The sequence below is a fragment of the Melitaea cinxia genome, chromosome 14 (assembly GCF_905220565.1).
Source record: "Melitaea cinxia chromosome 14, ilMelCinx1.1, whole genome shotgun sequence".
Lineage (NCBI taxonomy): Eukaryota > Metazoa > Arthropoda > Insecta > Lepidoptera > Nymphalidae > Melitaea > Melitaea cinxia.
Genome location: NC_059407.1, coordinates 10,824,926 through 10,843,506, shown reverse-complemented (window position 1 = coordinate 10,843,506; position 18,581 = coordinate 10,824,926). Strand labels below are relative to the sequence as shown.

The 18,581-nt window shown below is 37.4% G+C and overlaps 2 protein-coding genes across 2 annotated transcripts; one reads left to right on the top strand and one right to left on the bottom strand.

Annotated features, from left to right (window-relative positions):
• Nucleotides 1–533: 533 nt before the first annotated feature.
• Nucleotides 534–7,503, top strand: LOC123659706. Its single transcript, XM_045594893.1, has 9 exons — nucleotides 534–727; nucleotides 801–1,156; nucleotides 1,428–1,502; nucleotides 4,403–4,424; nucleotides 4,507–4,642; nucleotides 5,465–5,629; nucleotides 6,258–6,414; nucleotides 6,703–6,800; nucleotides 7,279–7,503. Exons 1-9 carry the CDS (start codon nucleotides 678–680, stop codon nucleotides 7,480–7,482), a joined length of 1,263 nt encoding a protein of 420 aa, XP_045450849.1. The 5' UTR covers nucleotides 534–677; the 3' UTR covers nucleotides 7,483–7,503.
• A 909-nt stretch (nucleotides 7,504–8,412) lies between these two features.
• LOC123659554 (breast cancer anti-estrogen resistance protein 1) lies at nucleotides 8,413–17,286 on the bottom strand. The gene is made up of 8 exons (XM_045594763.1): nucleotides 17,117–17,286; nucleotides 16,050–16,190; nucleotides 15,520–15,825; nucleotides 14,663–14,849; nucleotides 13,702–13,942; nucleotides 11,389–11,557; nucleotides 11,019–11,242; nucleotides 8,413–10,474 (listed from the first exon to the last, which is right to left on the bottom strand). The coding sequence occupies exons 1-8, from the start codon at nucleotides 17,252–17,254 to the stop codon at nucleotides 10,153–10,155; spliced, it is 1,728 nt and encodes a 575-aa protein (XP_045450719.1). The 5' UTR covers nucleotides 17,255–17,286; the 3' UTR covers nucleotides 8,413–10,152.
• Nucleotides 17,287–18,581: the final 1,295 nt, after the last annotated feature.

The following is an 18,581-nucleotide window of genomic DNA, read 5'->3' as shown; positions in this document are numbered from 1 at the left end:
ATTTTAACAAAAAAAATATCTCTCATTATAATTATATTACCGATTATTTAACAACATCACTAGACAGTTGTTTTTTTTTTAATTCCCGCCACGTTTTGATGAAAGCCAACTTTAACCCACCTATATTTTGTGGGCGAAGTGGTCGCGAAAAGTGACGTCATCTATGACGTCGAGCGATCGCTTGCGACGACAGTGTTCAGATTTTTTTTTGGTGGACGACTAGGATTCATCCTAGGTGGACGACTTTTTTTTAGGTTGTTGAATGTAATTTATACTTAAAAACTTGAATGTTATTTTTTTTTTGAGTGTACGATAATTTCACGGCACATTGGCCAAAAAAATTTGGTAGCAATTAGCAACGATCACGGGCCTTAGGTGGAACGATAGAATAGACGCCGCGGATGTTGCGGACGCTTAATGGAACGCAGCCATTGTTTTGAGTTTTTGACGTCTAGTTAATTATTTAGTTAAAGGTAGATCAAAGAGTAAAATTACTTTTTATACAAGGGTAGAGTAGAACTTGTATATAACTATTATTATGATTAATTAAACACATTTTAAATATTCAATTAAGGAAAAGGATGTCTCATTTTATTAATTATAAAAGCTTTTTAAAACGCTGAGGTCCTTAAACTGAACTATTAGAAACGATTTTTTTTAAACATTTTGTTGATAGAATGGACAATCAAATTCAAGATCAAAACGATTTATCGTCATTTGTTGTAAAGTAAGTAATGGTAATGGAAACATTACCTTAAAAACTATACAAGCCTGAAAACATTTATACAGTTATCCATTAGTTACAGAAGCCCAGCATACTCTAGGGATGAAGTAAAAGCTTTAGTTAATTTAGTTGCAAAATACAAACACATAATATTAAACAAGTGCACAAATTCTGCAACAAATCACGCCAAAGATTTCGCTTGGGCTGAAATATCGAAGGACATAAACAAAAGAGGATTCAAACACACAAGAAATGTGGATAGCTTAAAAACAAAATGGGAAAATCTCAAAAAGGAAGCGAGAAAGGCCTCAAAAAATTTAATATATTTAAAAAAGTCAGATGATAATGATGTTCTATACCAAATAATTGAAATGGTTAGTGAAAATGCAAATATTAACGAATTGCGTCAATCTTTGTTGGAAGATATAAATGGTAACTTACCAGTATTTTACTTATTTGAAATCAGCATTTTTTTATTTATTGCACAATGTACATACAATTATATAAATATACATAAAATAGATGTACACACTATGTGAGGATATGTCTGTAGCTAGTGTAAAGCTAGCTCAGTTATATTAATTGCTTAAAAATACTTCTACCTTATAATAAAAAAAAAGAATAATTTTAATGATAGTATGTAATATAATTTATATTACATCTATCGCAATTATATATTTATTTATATGTGTTTTTGTTGTAGATTTACAAGAATATGAAGAAAATATTTCATCAAAACCGTGGGATGATAATGATGGTAAACAGTCTGACTGTAGTGGTAAGGTCAAAAACATTACACACTGATAATTTTTAATGTATAACTATGTAGTAAGTAATATGTTGTGTCCTATTGGACGTTCCATATATATTAATATTATAAAACTGAAGAGTTTGTTTGTATGTGTTAATCTCAGAAACTACTGTTCCAAATTGAAGGATTTAACTGAGGTAGAGCACAGCAGGAATTCCCTGCTCAAAATATGGAGCAGCCTGACTGGGGAAGTACCTCGACCTTACAGAAGATCACAGCTAAATAATACTGTTTTCAAACAGTATTGTGTTCCTGTTGGTGAGTAACGTGACCAGAGCTTCTGGGGGGGGATTGGGCATTGGCTCGGCAACGTGCTTGCGATGCTTCTGGTGTTGCAGGCGTCTATAAGCTACGGTAATCGCTTACCATCAGGTGAGCCGTACGCTTGTTTGTTAACCTACTGATATAAAAAAAAAATATATTTCTGTGTTGGATAGTCCATGTATTGAGGAAGGCTATAAACTATACTATATAATATTATTTATAGTGTTTTTCTTCGAATTCTTTTTTGGGGTACAGTAGGATATTACCAGCTGAAAATCTGGAGCAGTCTGTCTAAGGAAGTACCTTACCTTTAAAAAGATCACAGCTAAATAACACTACTCTAAACTAGTGTTGTATTTCTATGGTGAGTAAAGTGGCCAGAGTACCTGTGGTGAGTTGGGGGTAAAGTCAATGTGCTTGTGATCATTCTAATATTGCAGGTGTCTATAGGTTACAGCAACTATTTACTATCAGGTGTGCCGCTTGTTTGCCGACCTACTCCTTTTCAAAATAATTTAATGGGGGTGAAACCGGGGACCACAGCTAGATAATTATATTACTAGCTGACACTGACCAAAATATTATTCTGACATATTAAGAGTGAATGATAATTATTAATAGTGAATGTTTTTGAAAAAATAGAAAAATGTTCTAATTAAAACATCCTTATCACGTAGGGATATAAAATATGCTTTATGACCTATTGCATAAGTACCAAATATAAAGAGAAAATTTTAAAAAAGACAGGATAGGCCATTTTCGAAGAGTGACCACCACAAACATCGTGATATGAAAGTTTTATGTTACATTTGTAACTTGTAAGGGGACATCCATTAATTACATGAGCTATTTTTCAATCAGTTTAGATGCCTCCCCCCACTCAGGTGAGATTTAGTAAGATTTGCCTGGAGCCCCCTACCCTTACATGAGATTGACGCTGAATATAATAGAGATTGACGGGAAATAATAAACTGTTCCAGTATACTATAGCTAATTTATTTAAATTAAATAAAATTCAAGGCAAAAACTACATGATTTTAATAGCCACGAGATAGATTTTAGAGGGTAAAATGAGCACTCAAAATATATATTTTTTAATATCTGTAATATTTGATTTGACCGAGCTAATAATAATTCGTCCGAAGTCACCCAGGTTGCGAAGTGTGAGTCGTGCACTCCTACATATATCTTGGAGCTCTAATCTTGAATGAAGGAGGCTGCGTAGAAGAGGTGAAGCGTCGTATGGCAATAACTAGAACTGCGATGGATAGGCTGAGGAGGGTATGGAGGAGCTGAAACGTAACAAAAGCTACGAAGATCCGGCTCGTTCGAACCCTTGTTTTTCCAATATTTTTTTACACTGCGGAGACGTGGACAGTGCGATAAATCGAGAAAAAGAAAATAGATGCTCTGGAGATGTGGTGCTGGAGATGAATGTTAAGAATATCGTGGACCGAATTTCGCACCAACGTCTCTATTCTCCAAGAACTCGGTATTAAACAACGCCTTTCGGCGGTAGTACAGGGTTGCATGTTGAAGTTCTTCGGACACGTTTCCCGTTGCGAGAGTGATTCCATCGAACGCCTTGTCGTGCAGAGCAGGCTGGAGGGCAACAGGGGGCGAGGAAAATCATCCATGCGATGGACTGACCAAATTAAGTCGGCTGTGGGTGGTCCCTAGTATAAGTGCACCAAGATGTGAACAGAGAGAAGTTGCGAACAATCGTGAAGAGCATCACAACTGTCCCTACAGAAGTCGCTACGTGATGAACACGACCGCTCTGTCAAGAGTGTTACGAAGAATAAGAAAAATATTTGATTTATTTTTGACTGTACGAACTAATCATTCAAGTCATAAATACAATAAATAGTAGAAAAATCTTTCTAGACAAAATGTATAATTATTAATTTAATCAACAATTTTATTAAACATTATACCTATTTACAATTCAAAAATACAGTCGAATTAAGAACCTCCTCCTTTTTTGGAAATCGGTTAACAAGTATTATATGAGTCGTACATTTCCAGACACCGCTAACTCCATACCAAAGCCATTTACAGCAGGTCAAGTAATTCGTACCTTATTGTGTGTTATTTTCTACACTGTTAGTTTTTCTGGAAAGATTTGTATATTATTATGTAATTAAACTTCTGTTTAACCAGACTTATCTTACCACATTCGAGAAAATTAGCTACATTTTTTGGAGTTAGCGTGATAGGAATGCATCAGAAATGGAGATGGCGGGATTTGGTCCTAACTAAGCAGGAGCTACTAAGGGACCGGCGTATGATATCGTTAAGTTCCGTGTCAGTTGACCGGGGCATGCAATTTATAAAGCGTTTCTAGCAGTTTTTTTTTTGTAATATTTTATATTTTTTGGAGTTGATGTGAGATTCTCTCGGTTTAAATGAGATTTGGTGAGATTTCATTGGACCTCTTCCCCCCATTCTGACCTCACGTAATTAATGGATGTCCCCTAACTATAAAATCTATAAATACTGTGATTAAAAAAAAAAATAATAATAAACAGTTTTTTCAAAAATATTTTCACATATTATAATGAATTATTTCTAGGTATTAAATTTTTTTTTTCTTATTTCAGAAGGAGATGAAAACTTTTTAGCGTAAGTCTTGTCAACTTGTAAATACTTAGTTCTCAATCACTAAGTTGTTAAAAGTAATTTTTAATTTTTTTGCACTTTTCAGGTACAACAGATCATTAAATTTTTCCCCAGAAGAATGTAGTCTGCTATTGAAATGTATAAAAGATGAAAAGAAAAATATTCTGTGCAGAAAAACTACAAATAGCGCCATTAAGATAAAAAACAATGCTTGGACTAGGGTAAGGTTTATAATACATATACTAGCTGACCTGGCGAAATTATACCGCCTTTTTTTTTCGTTCAAATAATAATAATAATAATAAAGCTTTTATTCCGCACTTCTATTTTTGTAATACACCTAGTACTCATAAAATATCTCTTATATTAAGTGTGTCTTACGGCATAGGCCTCCAGCGTCTACCACTGTTCTCTGTCTGCTGCCACTCTCAGCCAAAAGACCATCTTCCCATCTTCTCATTTTACGACCTCGGGCTCTGAACCCATCTCTTGGGTACCAGATAGACATCTGTTTACTCCATTCTTCGAAGATTCCGCAATGCTTGAAGACAAAAGTCTTCGAGTAACTTCCTTCTAAGCCCAAAATCTTTTTACACACGTCAGCAATTCTTTTATTGATTTCTGTAGACATTTTGTTCTATAAGTGATATTATCTGTCCTAGGTAAACATACTCCATTACATATTCCAGTTTTTGTCCATTGATAATTATGTCTTCATGTACTGAGCTTGTCATTAATTTTGTCTAACTTGAATCTATTTCAAGACCTACCTCTCGGCTTTTGTCTGCTAGAGTGAAAATCATAATTATTCATATCGAAATAATGTATAACCTATATTTTAAGTTCGACAAAGTTATAAATCTGTGAAAAATTTCATTAAAATCGGTCCATTAGTTTCAGAAATTAGCCCTTATATTTATATACTTATATGAATAAATAAAACAAACGTGGCCATCTGTTAAAGACACCTCAAATTGTATTTGTGAATAATTTCTCTTTTTTATTTAAACACGATCATATTATAATTTTTTTTTTAATTACAGATAACATACAATTTCAACAAAAGGAGTCCAACAAAAAGGACCACAAAAATGCTTCGTACAAAATTTGGCAATTTGAAAAGAGCGGCAAAACAGGTTAATTTTAAAAACTTTGTTATCAAGAGACAAAACGAAAAATTAAGGGACGAAGAAGAAGATGAAAATAGGGTATGAAACATTTATTATTCTTGATAAATATTTGCTGTAATTAAAGTAAAATTAAATATATATAATATAAAAATTAATAATTGTGTTTGCTCACAAATGAAAAAAACTGCCATACATTTACATCAATAAATAGTATAATGTAAATAGTGGAAGAAATAATCAATTAAATGAGTTTAGAGATAGAGTGAAATTTTTGAGGTTGATTTAAAATGTAACAAGTGGCATTTATCTATGTTGGAAATTAAAGACTATTGAAATCAACATTTTTTTTTCTTATCATGTAATATTTTTTTTATACAACTAGGTCGGCTAAAAAGTGTCCGGTTCACCTGATGATAAGGGATTACCGTAGCTTATAGACGCTTGAAACGCCAAAGTATCGCAAGTGCGTTGCTGACCCTATCCCCAACCCGCTCAGGAGCTCTGGTCACCTTACTCACCACAAGAACACAACACTGCTTGAAAGCAGAATTATTTAGCTATTATCTTCTGTAAGGTCAAGGTACTTAATTGGTCAGGCTGATCCAGATTTCGAGCAGAATATTTGATGATATTAAATTACACTAGACAATGTTTTAATTTTTTTTTAATACTGCTTACAACTCACCTGCACACTACCTCTATACAGAAAATCAAATCTGAACTACACTTAAAGTACAGAGGCAATCTAGAATCGGATAATGAGGAAGATGAAAATGATGTAGACATGAATGAAATTACAAATGAGCATTGTGAAGAAATGTCAGATCCCCTTCTGACAGTTCTAAAAGGAGACTCAGGAATAGGTATATTTTAATATCTATATAAATTTTATAAATGAATTTATTTGTAAGAATGAGGGTAATTTTGTCACTCATTTACTCTAAAACTAAAATACTTCTCATGAAACTTGATATGTGTAGATTTAGATGAATATATAAGTCAATTATAATTCTCTAGGGATTGCGACATACATGGAATCACTGGGTAATGATAATACTATATTGGCATATTTAAATTTTGATTGGAGATATGTGCATTGTGTACCATCTTTTTATTAAATTTTCGTAAGTGTATGTCTCCTTTTCTTTCAGATTCATTGAGCCAATATGGTTGCTGTAGATCATCTGAAAATAATGAAGTTATGAAATTGAAGCTAGAACTTCTTAAGTACAAATTAGAAACTGCTAAAGTAAGTAATGACTGTACTAAAGTACTACTACATAATATAATATAATATTTTTTTTACATTATGAACCCTATAAGTCTACAGCGACGGATATAAATAAACCTTTCTATTTTCTTTTTTTTTTATAACTTAAAAAGGAGGTTATCAATTCCAGTGTATTTTTTTACGTGTGGTTACCCTAATAGTGAGCTATCGCTAATAATGTGTATTGTCTTTTGAGGACAAACAATTATTTGACTAGCCCGTTGGCGCTGTATGTACTGACCCTGCTTTCTGTGTAGGGGATTTTGGGTTCGCCTGAGTCTGAGGGTGTTATTTGTCTATTTATACGAGTACATATATGTATAATTTCTATGTATATTTTTCGAAATAAAGTTCCCTATAATTCAAGTATTAAGGTGTTTACCCTAGGTACAGACACGTATGTGTGTGTCTTAAGATATTTATTTATACTATTTATATTTAAGTTTTTTTTTTTCAGTTAGAGAGACAAAGGGTAGTTGAGGCGGCACAGGCGGAGTCCTCAGAGCGTGAGTCGCGCGCCATAGAGGCGTCACTGCGGCTGCGAGCAGCGCGCCTCGCTCTCGTGAGCGCAGAGCAGCGACTGAACCCGGAGCACCCCGCGCTGCGGTACAGCGAGCGAGAGGCGCGTGCCCAGAAGTATATGCAACAGTTCCACGATTAAAATTATAATTTTTTTTTATTACTCTTGAGTTTTATTTATTGTCAGTGATATGAATCATAGAATTTACTTTTTTAACAGTTTATGACAATATGCCGCGAACTTACAGAATGAGCGAATTTAATTTGATTGGTAACCGCAAGTCGCAACCGATTTTTATGAAATAAATACTTAAATGGAGACTTGCTTAAATGCAAGATTGCAGTGACGACTTTTCAAACTTAAATACAGACATTTCTAATAATTGCATCATTTTGTTCTGTGATTATTATATCCAACCCCTTACAATTTTCGTGAAATTCTAAAATGAAGACTTGAAGTTAACACTTTTATTGTGTACATAGTTTAATATCGAATTATTTAGAAATCAGCTTTTCTCCAAATTCGATATGTATAACGAGGCTTTGGATCTGTTCACTTCATGTTTTAATACGAATTTTAGTTTATTTAGTAAGCTTACGGATAAGCTTTATGCGGATTTTAACTGAGGTAGGGCACAGCAGGAATTTCCTGTTCAAAACATGGAGCAGCCCGACTGGGGTAGTCCCTCGACCTTACAGAAGATCACAGAAAAATAATAATGTTTTCAAGCAGTATTGTGTTCCTCTTGGTGAGTAAGGTGACCAGAGCTCCTGGGGGGATTGGGGATTGGGTCGGCAACGCCCTTGCGATGCTTCTGGTGTTGCAGGTGTCTATATGCTACGGTAATCGCTTACCATCAGGTGAGCCGTACACTTGTTTGCCGACCTAGTGACATAAAAAAAAAGCTAGTCAGCTAGTGTAGAAAACTGCAATTTGTTCACCAAGTAATTGTTCATTGTTTTATACATATATTTTGACCCAGTAGTCATAGACTAAATAAATTAACAAAATAAAACGATATAATTAAATACGAAAATTTGTATATTTTACTTGATTGCGTTTTACAAGATGATTAATTTATAATTTATTAATAAAATTATTATTTTAATATGCATTTGTACAATTTCATCTAGACCTAGCTAAACTACGACACCTAGGAAATATATTACACATTGCTAATATACAACATGCTTTTTACATTGATATATCGTATCTACGGCAGACTAATATGTAATATTTTTAAATACAAAATATTGACACTTGGCGTTGACTAAACACCCATAACTATGAAGTGTATAGGTAAGGAGAAACGTTTCTTTTTGATAAACTGTCTGCGAAATGTACCACAAAAATGGCGCTTCGGTATCTCTACTTTCCATAACCCTTACCAATAACTTGTCAAGATTTTAGAATACCGCATCAATTTGTCTATTTAAATAAGTCAAAATATAAGTGTCAATCACGTTTGTCATACATTTTTAAACACAATGATAGCATACACGATTGTATTCTAATTGTAACGAACAATCCATTCCATTAGTAAACGACACTCCTAAAACAGTAAAATACTACTTAAATTGGATTAGCGCATACTACGCTTGCTCAGTAGTCCTTAGAAATCCTTATTAATTGAAAATTTCTCTACCTATTGACATTGAAAAGAAAAAGACGAAAAACAACAATTTCTCTTATACAAGTAAATTCATCATATAGGTACATTCGAATACTGTGCAACGTTTGATACAAAGAAAAACTGATGAATTTTAGTATCTATGTTGAGTCGAATCATGGCATTTTAATTGCTTACCAATATTATTTTTATGTTTATTTGTTTATAAAAAAGAAAAAAATAATAAAGGTAACAAATAACTATGTTGATAAATTATCAGCACATTCATAATAATTGAGCCAAATCACTATAAAAATCAGTCACAATAAAATTGCTTGAAAATCTCGTAACTAATTTATTTTAGAAGTTTTATATAAGATGCTGGTTTTAATTCAGACGCATTTATATTTTTGATTTGTGAAAAGCTTAATTTACCAGAAGATAGAGATTGAATCATAATTTAAAAATAAATTCACATTCATCTGAGTCATATTTACAAGCGATCTAAGACAATTAATTTTTTGAACCGTTTTATGTTAACAACCATTCTTCGGTCTAATACCGTAGTAAATTCATTTGCTATAATTAAAGATTATTTTTGCAACTTGTATAAAACTGGACGGACAACTCAACTCACTACTGTAAATGAGTATCCAGCAATTTAAAACTTACGTATCAGCTATTTTTGCAAACCATTTTAAATTAAAAAAATACTAATGGCAGCCTTTGATTATTTATTGTACATAATCATTGTTTAAATTTAATAGAAATTTTTCGTGAGTTAATTCGTATCATCGGCAGTGAAAATCGTTGTTTCCATTAGGTATGCGTTCTCTTGATATTCTTTGGTAATTTTACGCTTTATCTCTCCGAAGGTATACCAGCCTCCAGTTTTACCAGTTCTAATATATTTAAGTGTCCAGCACGTCTCCTCGTAACTTTAAACATACTTGCTTAAATCGGTTTAACACACTTAAAATCCATCATTTTCATTACATTACACTTAAGTACACTGAAATAGCAGATCTCCTCGTCAAAAGCATACAACAATCAACGCCCATTTTTAACGCCTCCTTGCATTTACGGACGTAAGATCGTACGAACATTTAATTCAAAAATTAGATATCTGCCAAGCCATAAGGAACATTACAATATCCTACTCTTTACGCTCGATTTGAATCACAGGTCCTATTTAGAACATTTTATAGTACAGGAAGCGAGGGTGTGCCGGGGATGGGTGCGAGAGGGGTGAGCGGGGTGAGGGGGGTGACGGTGGCGGAGGGGGGCACAGTTGTGGCCGGCGTGCAGTCCGGGGGTGGTTCGGCGGCGCGGACGAGGGCCCGGCGCAGTTCCTGAGCCCTAGAAGCAAGCGTTCGAGCCGACTCTGCCATTTCAGCGACAGCACTAGCGCAGGGGAACTGTACGGCAGCCGCTTTTGTCTTGGAAACGGTCGCGGCTAACGCGTCCGACAGCGCATCGGAGCAACGTAGTATTTTCGCTTTTAAGCCGGCATGCTGTGCGCTCCTGTCGAAAATAAGAAATTTTTTATGGTTGTATTTGCTCACAAACAAAAAAAACCTACTTCAATTATAAGCTTAAGTAATACGACGTAGTTATGTCTAGTTTGCTTAAAGGTAATATTAATTAATTTACTTAAGTTTTCTTGTGTAAAATTTGCTTTAGAAATAAATAATGGAAGAGCACACTGGTTCGTTGTGGCACAGGCTTTGCCTATTACAAGAATCAGGGAACTCATTATTTTATGTAAATATTTTTATGAATAAAGCATTATTATTATTATTATTATTAAATTGAATACGTATTATTAGATATAACTCAAAAAATACTCGTCAGATCTCGATTGATGTCATGATATATTAAAAAAATACTTAAAATCCCCCCAGTCAAAAAGTATGAGGTAAAGTATATATAAGAAAATCTAATACAGATGTCGAATCGAGAACCTCCTTTTTTTAATGGGTTAAAATATTTTCCATCGCCAATTACAAATATTTTATTCTATTTTTATTAACAAGTTATATAAAAAATAATAATAATAAATCCTAACCTGTGGACTGTATCTCCTACGTGGACGATTCTGTGAGCGCTTAAGACAACGAATTTGCCATGAGCGAGGAAGACGTCAGGAGGCTGTCCCATTTCAATCGTTCGGAGGAAAGCTTCCACGGCTGTGGAGAGGTGAGCACCGTATGTCGCTGTCTGTGCGGCGTAAAATGCTGCTAGTTGTCGGTCATCAGGCGGTAGTCTCGTGGCGGCAGCTACTGCGCTTACCTGACGAAATAATAATAGAATATTCAGTGTTTAATGTGACAAGAATTACTAACTTTATGCTAGAAATTTAATGTGATAAGAATTACTAGCTAGAAATTCAAACAAATCGAAAAAAATCGACTGTAAAGAGATTGTTGATTAATTACCTCGCCCGCGTGGTCAGCATCCCGAACTAGAGCATCAAAGGACGCTCTTAATTTATCCGGTAATGCTGCACGAATTTCCGCATTTCTCCTGCCCACTGCAGTTCTGGACTCAAGTCTTACATAGTCATACTCTTCCGTCCACTCGTGTTCCGGCACTGCAGGCGACCGCCTGAAAGTTATATTTTTAATTATTGATAATGTTACTCGATTTTTACTCTCGTATCTAATACAGCTATAATTTTGTTTGCTCGAAAACGGAAAAAAAACCGATTTCAATTACATCGACCAGTACTACAACACAGGTAGATGAAAAAATAGTCAAGCAAATACGCATTATTATAAATAACTTAAGAAGTACATGTCAAATATCTATCTATATCTTTTGATTAAAAAAAGAATCATCAAAATTGGTCCACCCAGTAAAAACTTCTGAGGTAATACGGTTAAAAAACAGTGGGATTAAGATCCTCCTTTTTTGGAAGTCGGTTAAAAGAATATGGTAGTATTTTCGTCCCTGCAATTGGCTTGGCACTTGGCTTGACTTAACTACTGTCTCACACTCACTTCAGCCTATCGCAGTCCACTGCTGGACATAGGCCTCCCCAAGTTCGCGCCACACATCCCGGTCTTCCGCAATCCTCATCCAGCCTACACCGGCAATCTTACGTAAATCGTCGGTCCAACGGGCCGGAGGACGTCCCACACTGCGTTTGCCAAGACGCGGTCTCCACTCTAGGACCCGTCTACTCCAACGGCCATCGGTCCTGCGACACAGATGACCAGCCCACTGCCACTTCAACTTGCTAATTCTGTGGGCTATGTCGGTTACTTTCGTTCTCTCGCGGATAGTCTCATTTCTAATCCTGTCTTTGAGAGAGACCCCAAGCATAGCCCGTTCCATTGCACGTTGAGTGACTTTAAACTTGTGGACCAGTCCCTTGGTCAGTGTCCACGTCTCGGCTCCGTATGTTAACACAGGCAGGACGCATTGCTCGAAAACTTTTGTCTTCAAGCATTGCGGAATCTTCGAAGTGAAGACTCGACGGAGTCTGCCAAACGCCGCCCAGCCCAACCGAATCCTCCTATCGGCCTCCTTCTCGAAGTTGTTGCGGCCTAGTTGGATAGTATGGCCTAGGTAAATATAATCCTGAACAACTTCGAGAAGGGTACCATCGACCGATACCGGTATCGGTATGACTTGGTTGTTAAACATAACTTTCGTCTTATCCAAGTTCATACAGAGACCGACACGTCGGGAGGACTCGTTTAGGCCGGCCAGCATTTGGTCCAACTCATCCAGCGTCTCCGCAAAGATGACAATATCGTCGGCGAAACGAAGGTGAGAGATGAATTCACCGTTGACGTTGATGCCCCGTTCCACCCAATCCAAGGTCTTAAAAACATCCTCTAGCGCAGTGGTAAACAGTTTCGGTGATATTACATCCCCCTGTCTTACCCCGCGCCGGAGGGAAATAGGTCTTGTTCTTTGGTCATTGACATGAACGGTCATCGTCGCCGCGTCGTACATAGATTTTAGTACCTCGATATATCGCCAGTCGATATGACATCTCTGCAGAGAGTCCAGGACAGCCCAGGTCTCGACGGAGTCGAAGGCTTTCTCGTAGTCCACAAATGCCATACACAGCGGTTGATTATATTCTTCCGTCTTTTGGATAACCTGCCGAACAGTATGGATGTGGTCCACGGTGCTGTAGCCATTTCGAAACCCAGCCTGCTCTGGTGGTTGGAATTCGTCGAGTCCTCTGGCGAGACGATTCGTAACAACCCTCGAAAACAGCTTATAGACGTGGCTCAGAAGTGAGATCGGTCTGTAATTCTTTAACAGAGACTTATCGCCTCTCTTAAAGAACAGCACCACCACACTCCTGGACCACGCCTCCGGCGTGGTACCTCGGTGGATGACGGCGTTAAATAGTCTTGCCAAGGCTTTCAGGACAGGTCGCCCTGCGGCTTTAAGGAGTTCAGTGGTAACTCCGTCATCCCCCGGGGCCCTTCCGTTTTTAAGCTGCCCGAGCGCTGCACCAATCTCATCCTCTTCGAAGTCCGGGATACACTCCGAATAATGGCGCAACAATGGTGCCCGTGGATCTTCGGTGTCCCAAGTCGCAGGCTTGCATGCGCTCGACGAGTACAGCTGTCCATAAAAATTCTCAACCTCTTCTCGGACTACTACTGTCTATTATCCTATAATTATGTCGGATCTCTGATACGGATTATCACAATAAAGGCTGAAAGGATGTGAATGTTTATTTATTTATTATGTATGTTGTGAGTGTGTTTTTTAAAACGAACCTGAACAGTAATGACGCATTTCCATTAATGAAAGACGCCGCTCTCCTGACATCCTCTGTGAGGGAGCGTGCACACGCCACCAGCTGGTCTAAGGCGTCCTGCGTACCATCCGTCGGTTCGCGGTCGCGTTCCAACCGTTCCGGCGCCCAGTCGCCCGCGTCTAGTGCACTGGTAGCTTCGTGTGTTATACGTTCAGCGTCTTTCAGAGCCTTCACTAGCGGCCGTAACTTTACTGCGATACCTGAAAATTAGTTAGTGTTATTTTTTTACACAATTTATAACCATGTTATTCATATTTATTACCTTCAAATGTATAACAAACGAAGTATCAAAATTTTCAAAAATAACCTAAAAGAGATGAACAATATAGTTTTCCAAAAAATATCTATAATTAACCAGAGAAAAAGTTTTTTTTATACAACGGGGTCGGCGTGTAAACTTACGGCTCACATAATGGTAAGCGATAGCCGTAGCCTATAGACGCCTGCTATACCAGAAGCATCGCAAGCGCGTTGCCGAACCTACCCCCAGCTCTGGTCACCTTACTCACCACAGGAACATAAAGCTTGAAAGCAGTATTTTTAGCCCGTCTATTTCCACCTATTTCCTGCTGTGTGGCTACGGCACTAAAGAATTTAGCCACCACCTCTCTTCCCGTGGGTGTCGTAAGAGGCGACTAAGGGATAACAAGGTTCCACAACCACCTTGGAACTTAAGAAGCCGACCGATGGCGGGATAACCATCCAACTGCTGGCTTTGAAATACACAGGCCGAAGACGGGCAGCAGCGTCTTCGGTGCGACAAAGCCAGTACTGCGGTCACCAACCCGCCTGCCCAGCGTGGTGACTATGGGCAAAACACATGGGTTCACGTTATTTTTGGCGTAAACTTGTGGAGGCCTATGTCCAGCAGTGGACTGTATAGGCTGTAATGATGATGATGAATGATGATTTCCTCCTACCTTTGTCTTGGGCATCATGCGCGTTGGCCAGCGTAGCGTCGGCGAACACCGCGAGGTCGTGCAAGGCCGCCCGCAGGCGCGCGCCCGCCACGCGCACGTCGAGCACGCGCGGCCGAAGCGCGCCGCGCCGCCGCCAGCCCGGCGACACGTACGAAAGCAATCGCGACACCGCCGCTGATGCTTCTTCCTGAAAAACGATTTTTTTATTAATCTACTTTTCTAACTAACATCTTTCTTATACACTATTGAAGCTATTTAAATATTTTGGAATAATAATTGTGTTTGCTCGCAAACGAAAAAAAAACGACTTCAATTACATCGACGAGTAATACAACGTAAGTAGAGAAAAAAACATTAACAAACGCACTAATCGTCACTACGATTTTCGAGGGTTTCCCTCAAATTCTTAACTGAGGTAGGGCACAGCAGGAATTTCCTGCTCAAAATATGGAGCAGCCCGACTGGGGTAGTACCTCGACCTTACAGAAGATCACAGCAAAATAATACTGTTTTCAAGCAGTATTGTGTTCCTGTTGGTGAGTAAGGTGACCAGAGCTCCTGGGGGGGATTGGGGATTGGGTCGGCAACGCGCTTGCGATGCTTCTGGTGTTGCAGGCGTCTATAAGCTACGGTAATCGCTTACCATCAGGTGAGCCGTACGCTTGTTTGTCGACCTAGTGACATAAAAAATAAAAAAAAAATCTCTAGGATCCCATCATCAGATCCTATTTTCCTTACCATGGTACCACACTTGGGATATCTCCTTTACAACAAAAAATAGAAATTTATGTATTTTAAATAGTATAAACGAAAATAAATGAAAAAAAAACAACTTTGAAAATCTAAAAAAGACTCGCCTGTAATCTCTCAAGTGCTTCTAACGCTGCATCACATGGTAAAGGTAAAGCGCGAGATCGGGGCACGTCATACGTGCTCGATGCAGACGCGGCTGAGTGCGCCGAACTGCCAGAATTTGCAGAAGCACTCGATGTGGCTGATGTGAGAGAGCCGGTCCCGCTGCAAGCCGAGTCCGCACTGGCGGGACGTGGAGCTCTCGGGGCGTCGTACCAGTCGGTCGCCGGCCTTGGACAGTCATATGTGCCTATGATGCGTTGGACTGGCAGTGGCGCCCGCGGCACATCGTAATGTGAACATTCTTCGATCTATAAAATAATGCATAATTAAATAAAATTATGACTTACTCGACTTACAGTTATGTTACATTATTTTCTTTCTTAGGAAAATTCAAGAATTAATGTTTCTGAACAAAAAAAATCGACACTAATTTATTAGCGATATAATGTCCCACCATTTTAAAATATCCAATTAAGTATATAATATTTTTCGTTTTAAAAATGTATTTTAAATTGATGCAAAAAGTATTTACTTTTGTAAAAGCGGGTGACTGCTGGGCTGGCAGAGGCTGGTGAGCGACCGGCGCTGGAGTCCGCGTGCGTCGCCTCTGCAAAGCGGAACTTGCATCGAACACACCCGCTACAATTCTTAGTCTGTTTCCAGGACATATTCCCTGTTAATAAATATAAATGTAAGTAAATAATACATAGCTAACAAAAAGATATAAAAATTTACTGGTTCTTTAGTGTTTGCAAAAACAAAAAATATATAGGTATAATTTTCGTAAAATATTCATAATAAAATCAATTTTTTTCACGCTTTATAAGTAACTTTGAACTTTATTGTGTTAATTGTTTATTGGTGTTACTATATTGAGTACGGTGAAGCTTATCGCAAGTGCGTATGCGTAACAGAAGAAAATAACAAATACGTGCGATGACCTCAGAGCTTCGTAGTGTTAACAAAACTACCATTACTAATCAAGCCTATGGAAAAATCTAATAAACCTCATAAAACTTTGACAAATACAGATCAAATTTTGACACCGATTTATGAGAGGCTAGGAGATCTATGAGAATTTGCTTTGCATTTTATCCATGGTTTTATGAAGTTTATGAGATCTTTTAGGTAAGCATACCCTATAGAGAATGATGAAAGATGTGAACTCGTAAATTTAACATTATCTAATTACTCTCATTACTTCTGCTAAACAGAAACGTCCATATAATCAAAAATAAATCGTCGAAATGTATAAACGTGTATCACTTCCGAACAAATGCATTACATTGGACGATTTTTTTTTTGCGTTGTGGTTTTGTCACGAAAAGTTCGTAAACGATAAAATAAAAAAGGTGAATATACATTTTAAAGTCATTCACGAAAACAATTTATGGTGGCACGAAGTTTGCATGGTCAGTTATTTACAATAAAACAAGTATCACACCAATTAAATAATTTGACACGCATTCGAAATAAAGAATTACAAAAAAGTGACAAAATGAATTTAATTTCATTAAAATCAAACGTAATTTCTCAACCACACAAGTTATATAACCTAGAGCACAGCAGCAAAAAAAAGCACAATCTAGTAATATATACCTGTCGTCCTCTTAACGAGCAGAGCCACCAGCCCTCACTCCCGCCAGTGTTCTGCTCCAGCACGGTGAGCAAATCCCCTCTGCGGAAAGCCAGTTCGTCCGGTGACTCCGCTATGTTGTCGTAGAGTGCTCGCGCCATACACTACAACAAAAGACACGCGAAATAAATTAAGAGTATTCTAATTAAATTTGAAATTAATCACGCTCCATGTAGGAAAAGGATCAGAGCTTAATCCATCACGCTGTTCTAATGCGGGTTGGCGGATATATTCCCTACTACGAGTAACGATCGCTATCAGGTGTACATGATAACAACGGGGACCGACAGCTTAACGTGTTCTCTGAGGCACGCTGGAGAGACTCACAAGGCCTGGACAAACATGCAGACCACGGTAAACATCTGTATGGTCAATACAAATGTTTGTTAAGTGCGGGGTCGATCCGCAACCGCCAGCGCAACACCCACAAACCAGTGCTGTGACCGTTGCGCCAACGCGACGACCAACTTGCACGTCTCGTTATTATTAAAATATGAAATTAATTAGTAGCTTTGATGTGAACTGAGCTTCTTTTTTTTTCAAAACACAAGCTATTTACATGTCACGTTATTACTAAATCAGTTTTTTTCTGAATGCAAGAATATCCAATAATAATACAATACGTTAAACACTAGCGCACGAAAAAAATGTATAATTCCCAATACACCGCACAGTTGACCGCTTGTAATTCTTTCTGCTAAAAATCTTTATTTTCTTAACATGTATATCAGAAATAATAGAATGAAGTACAGTTTTCGCATTAACCCCATTGCAACCAATTCTCTACTCGACTGCGTAGCCAATCAATACTAATTAGGAGGTAAGTTCCATCATCATTTACTGTCACTTTAAAAAATATCTGGGCACATAATAAGCATGATAAATGACGAAGTAAACATTTAATAAAAGAGTATTCATAAAAACTATAATATCATAAGATAGAAAAATATAAAAGTAAAGCTTACAAAATGATAAAAATAAATTTAGATCGTAGATTTTCTACGCTCTAGAAATTGCCTATTTTAAATTTCATTTATGGAAAAACACAAAGGAACAACTCAAGATTACTCGTAAATATTTACCAAATAACGAGATATAAATTTTTAGCAATATTAAACACCGTTTGACAACAAATTAATCTGCTATATTAATGGCTCTTGTTTTACACATATTCCAATTCATACAAGTTGGAAAGACTATATTTCAGAGATTGCCCCGTTGTCACGAAGCTGTCATCGTAAATCCTACATTACGTGATTGCATATCGACAACGCGTCCCAAGCAGGCGCAGCTGCGACCAAACAGTGCGTCCCAAATCTACCGATAATGATGGATTGCATTGTGCAAAGCTCGCTCGGCTGTGGGCGAAGTTGCGGCAGGCCATGTCCGTTTCCGATCAGCGCAATCGTTTATGCAACCGATATAACT

Excerpts from the sequence above, each read along its gene's own strand:
- LOC123659706 (XM_045594893.1), top strand. The coding sequence starts at position 678 with ATGGACAATCAAATTCAAGATCAAAACGATTTATCGTCATTTGTTGTA. Across the intron at positions 5,630-6,257 it reads AAGAAGAAGATGAAAATAGG|AAAATCAAATCTGAACTACA; the intron begins GTATGAAACATT and ends ACCTCTATACAG. Across the intron at positions 6,415-6,702 it reads AAAAGGAGACTCAGGAATAG|ATTCATTGAGCCAATATGGT; the intron begins GTATATTTTAAT and ends CTTTTCTTTCAG.
- LOC123659554 (XM_045594763.1), bottom strand. The coding sequence starts at position 17,254 with ATGGCGCGAGCACTCTACGACAACATAGCGGAGTCACCGGACGAACTG. Across the intron at positions 14,850-15,519 it reads AAGCACTTGAGAGATTACAG|GAAGAAGCATCAGCGGCGGT; the intron begins GCGAGTCTTTTT and ends ATCGTTTTTCAG. Across the intron at positions 13,943-14,662 it reads GCATGATGCCCAAGACAAAG|GTATCGCAGTAAAGTTACGG; the intron begins GTAGGAGGAAAT and ends ACTAATTTTCAG.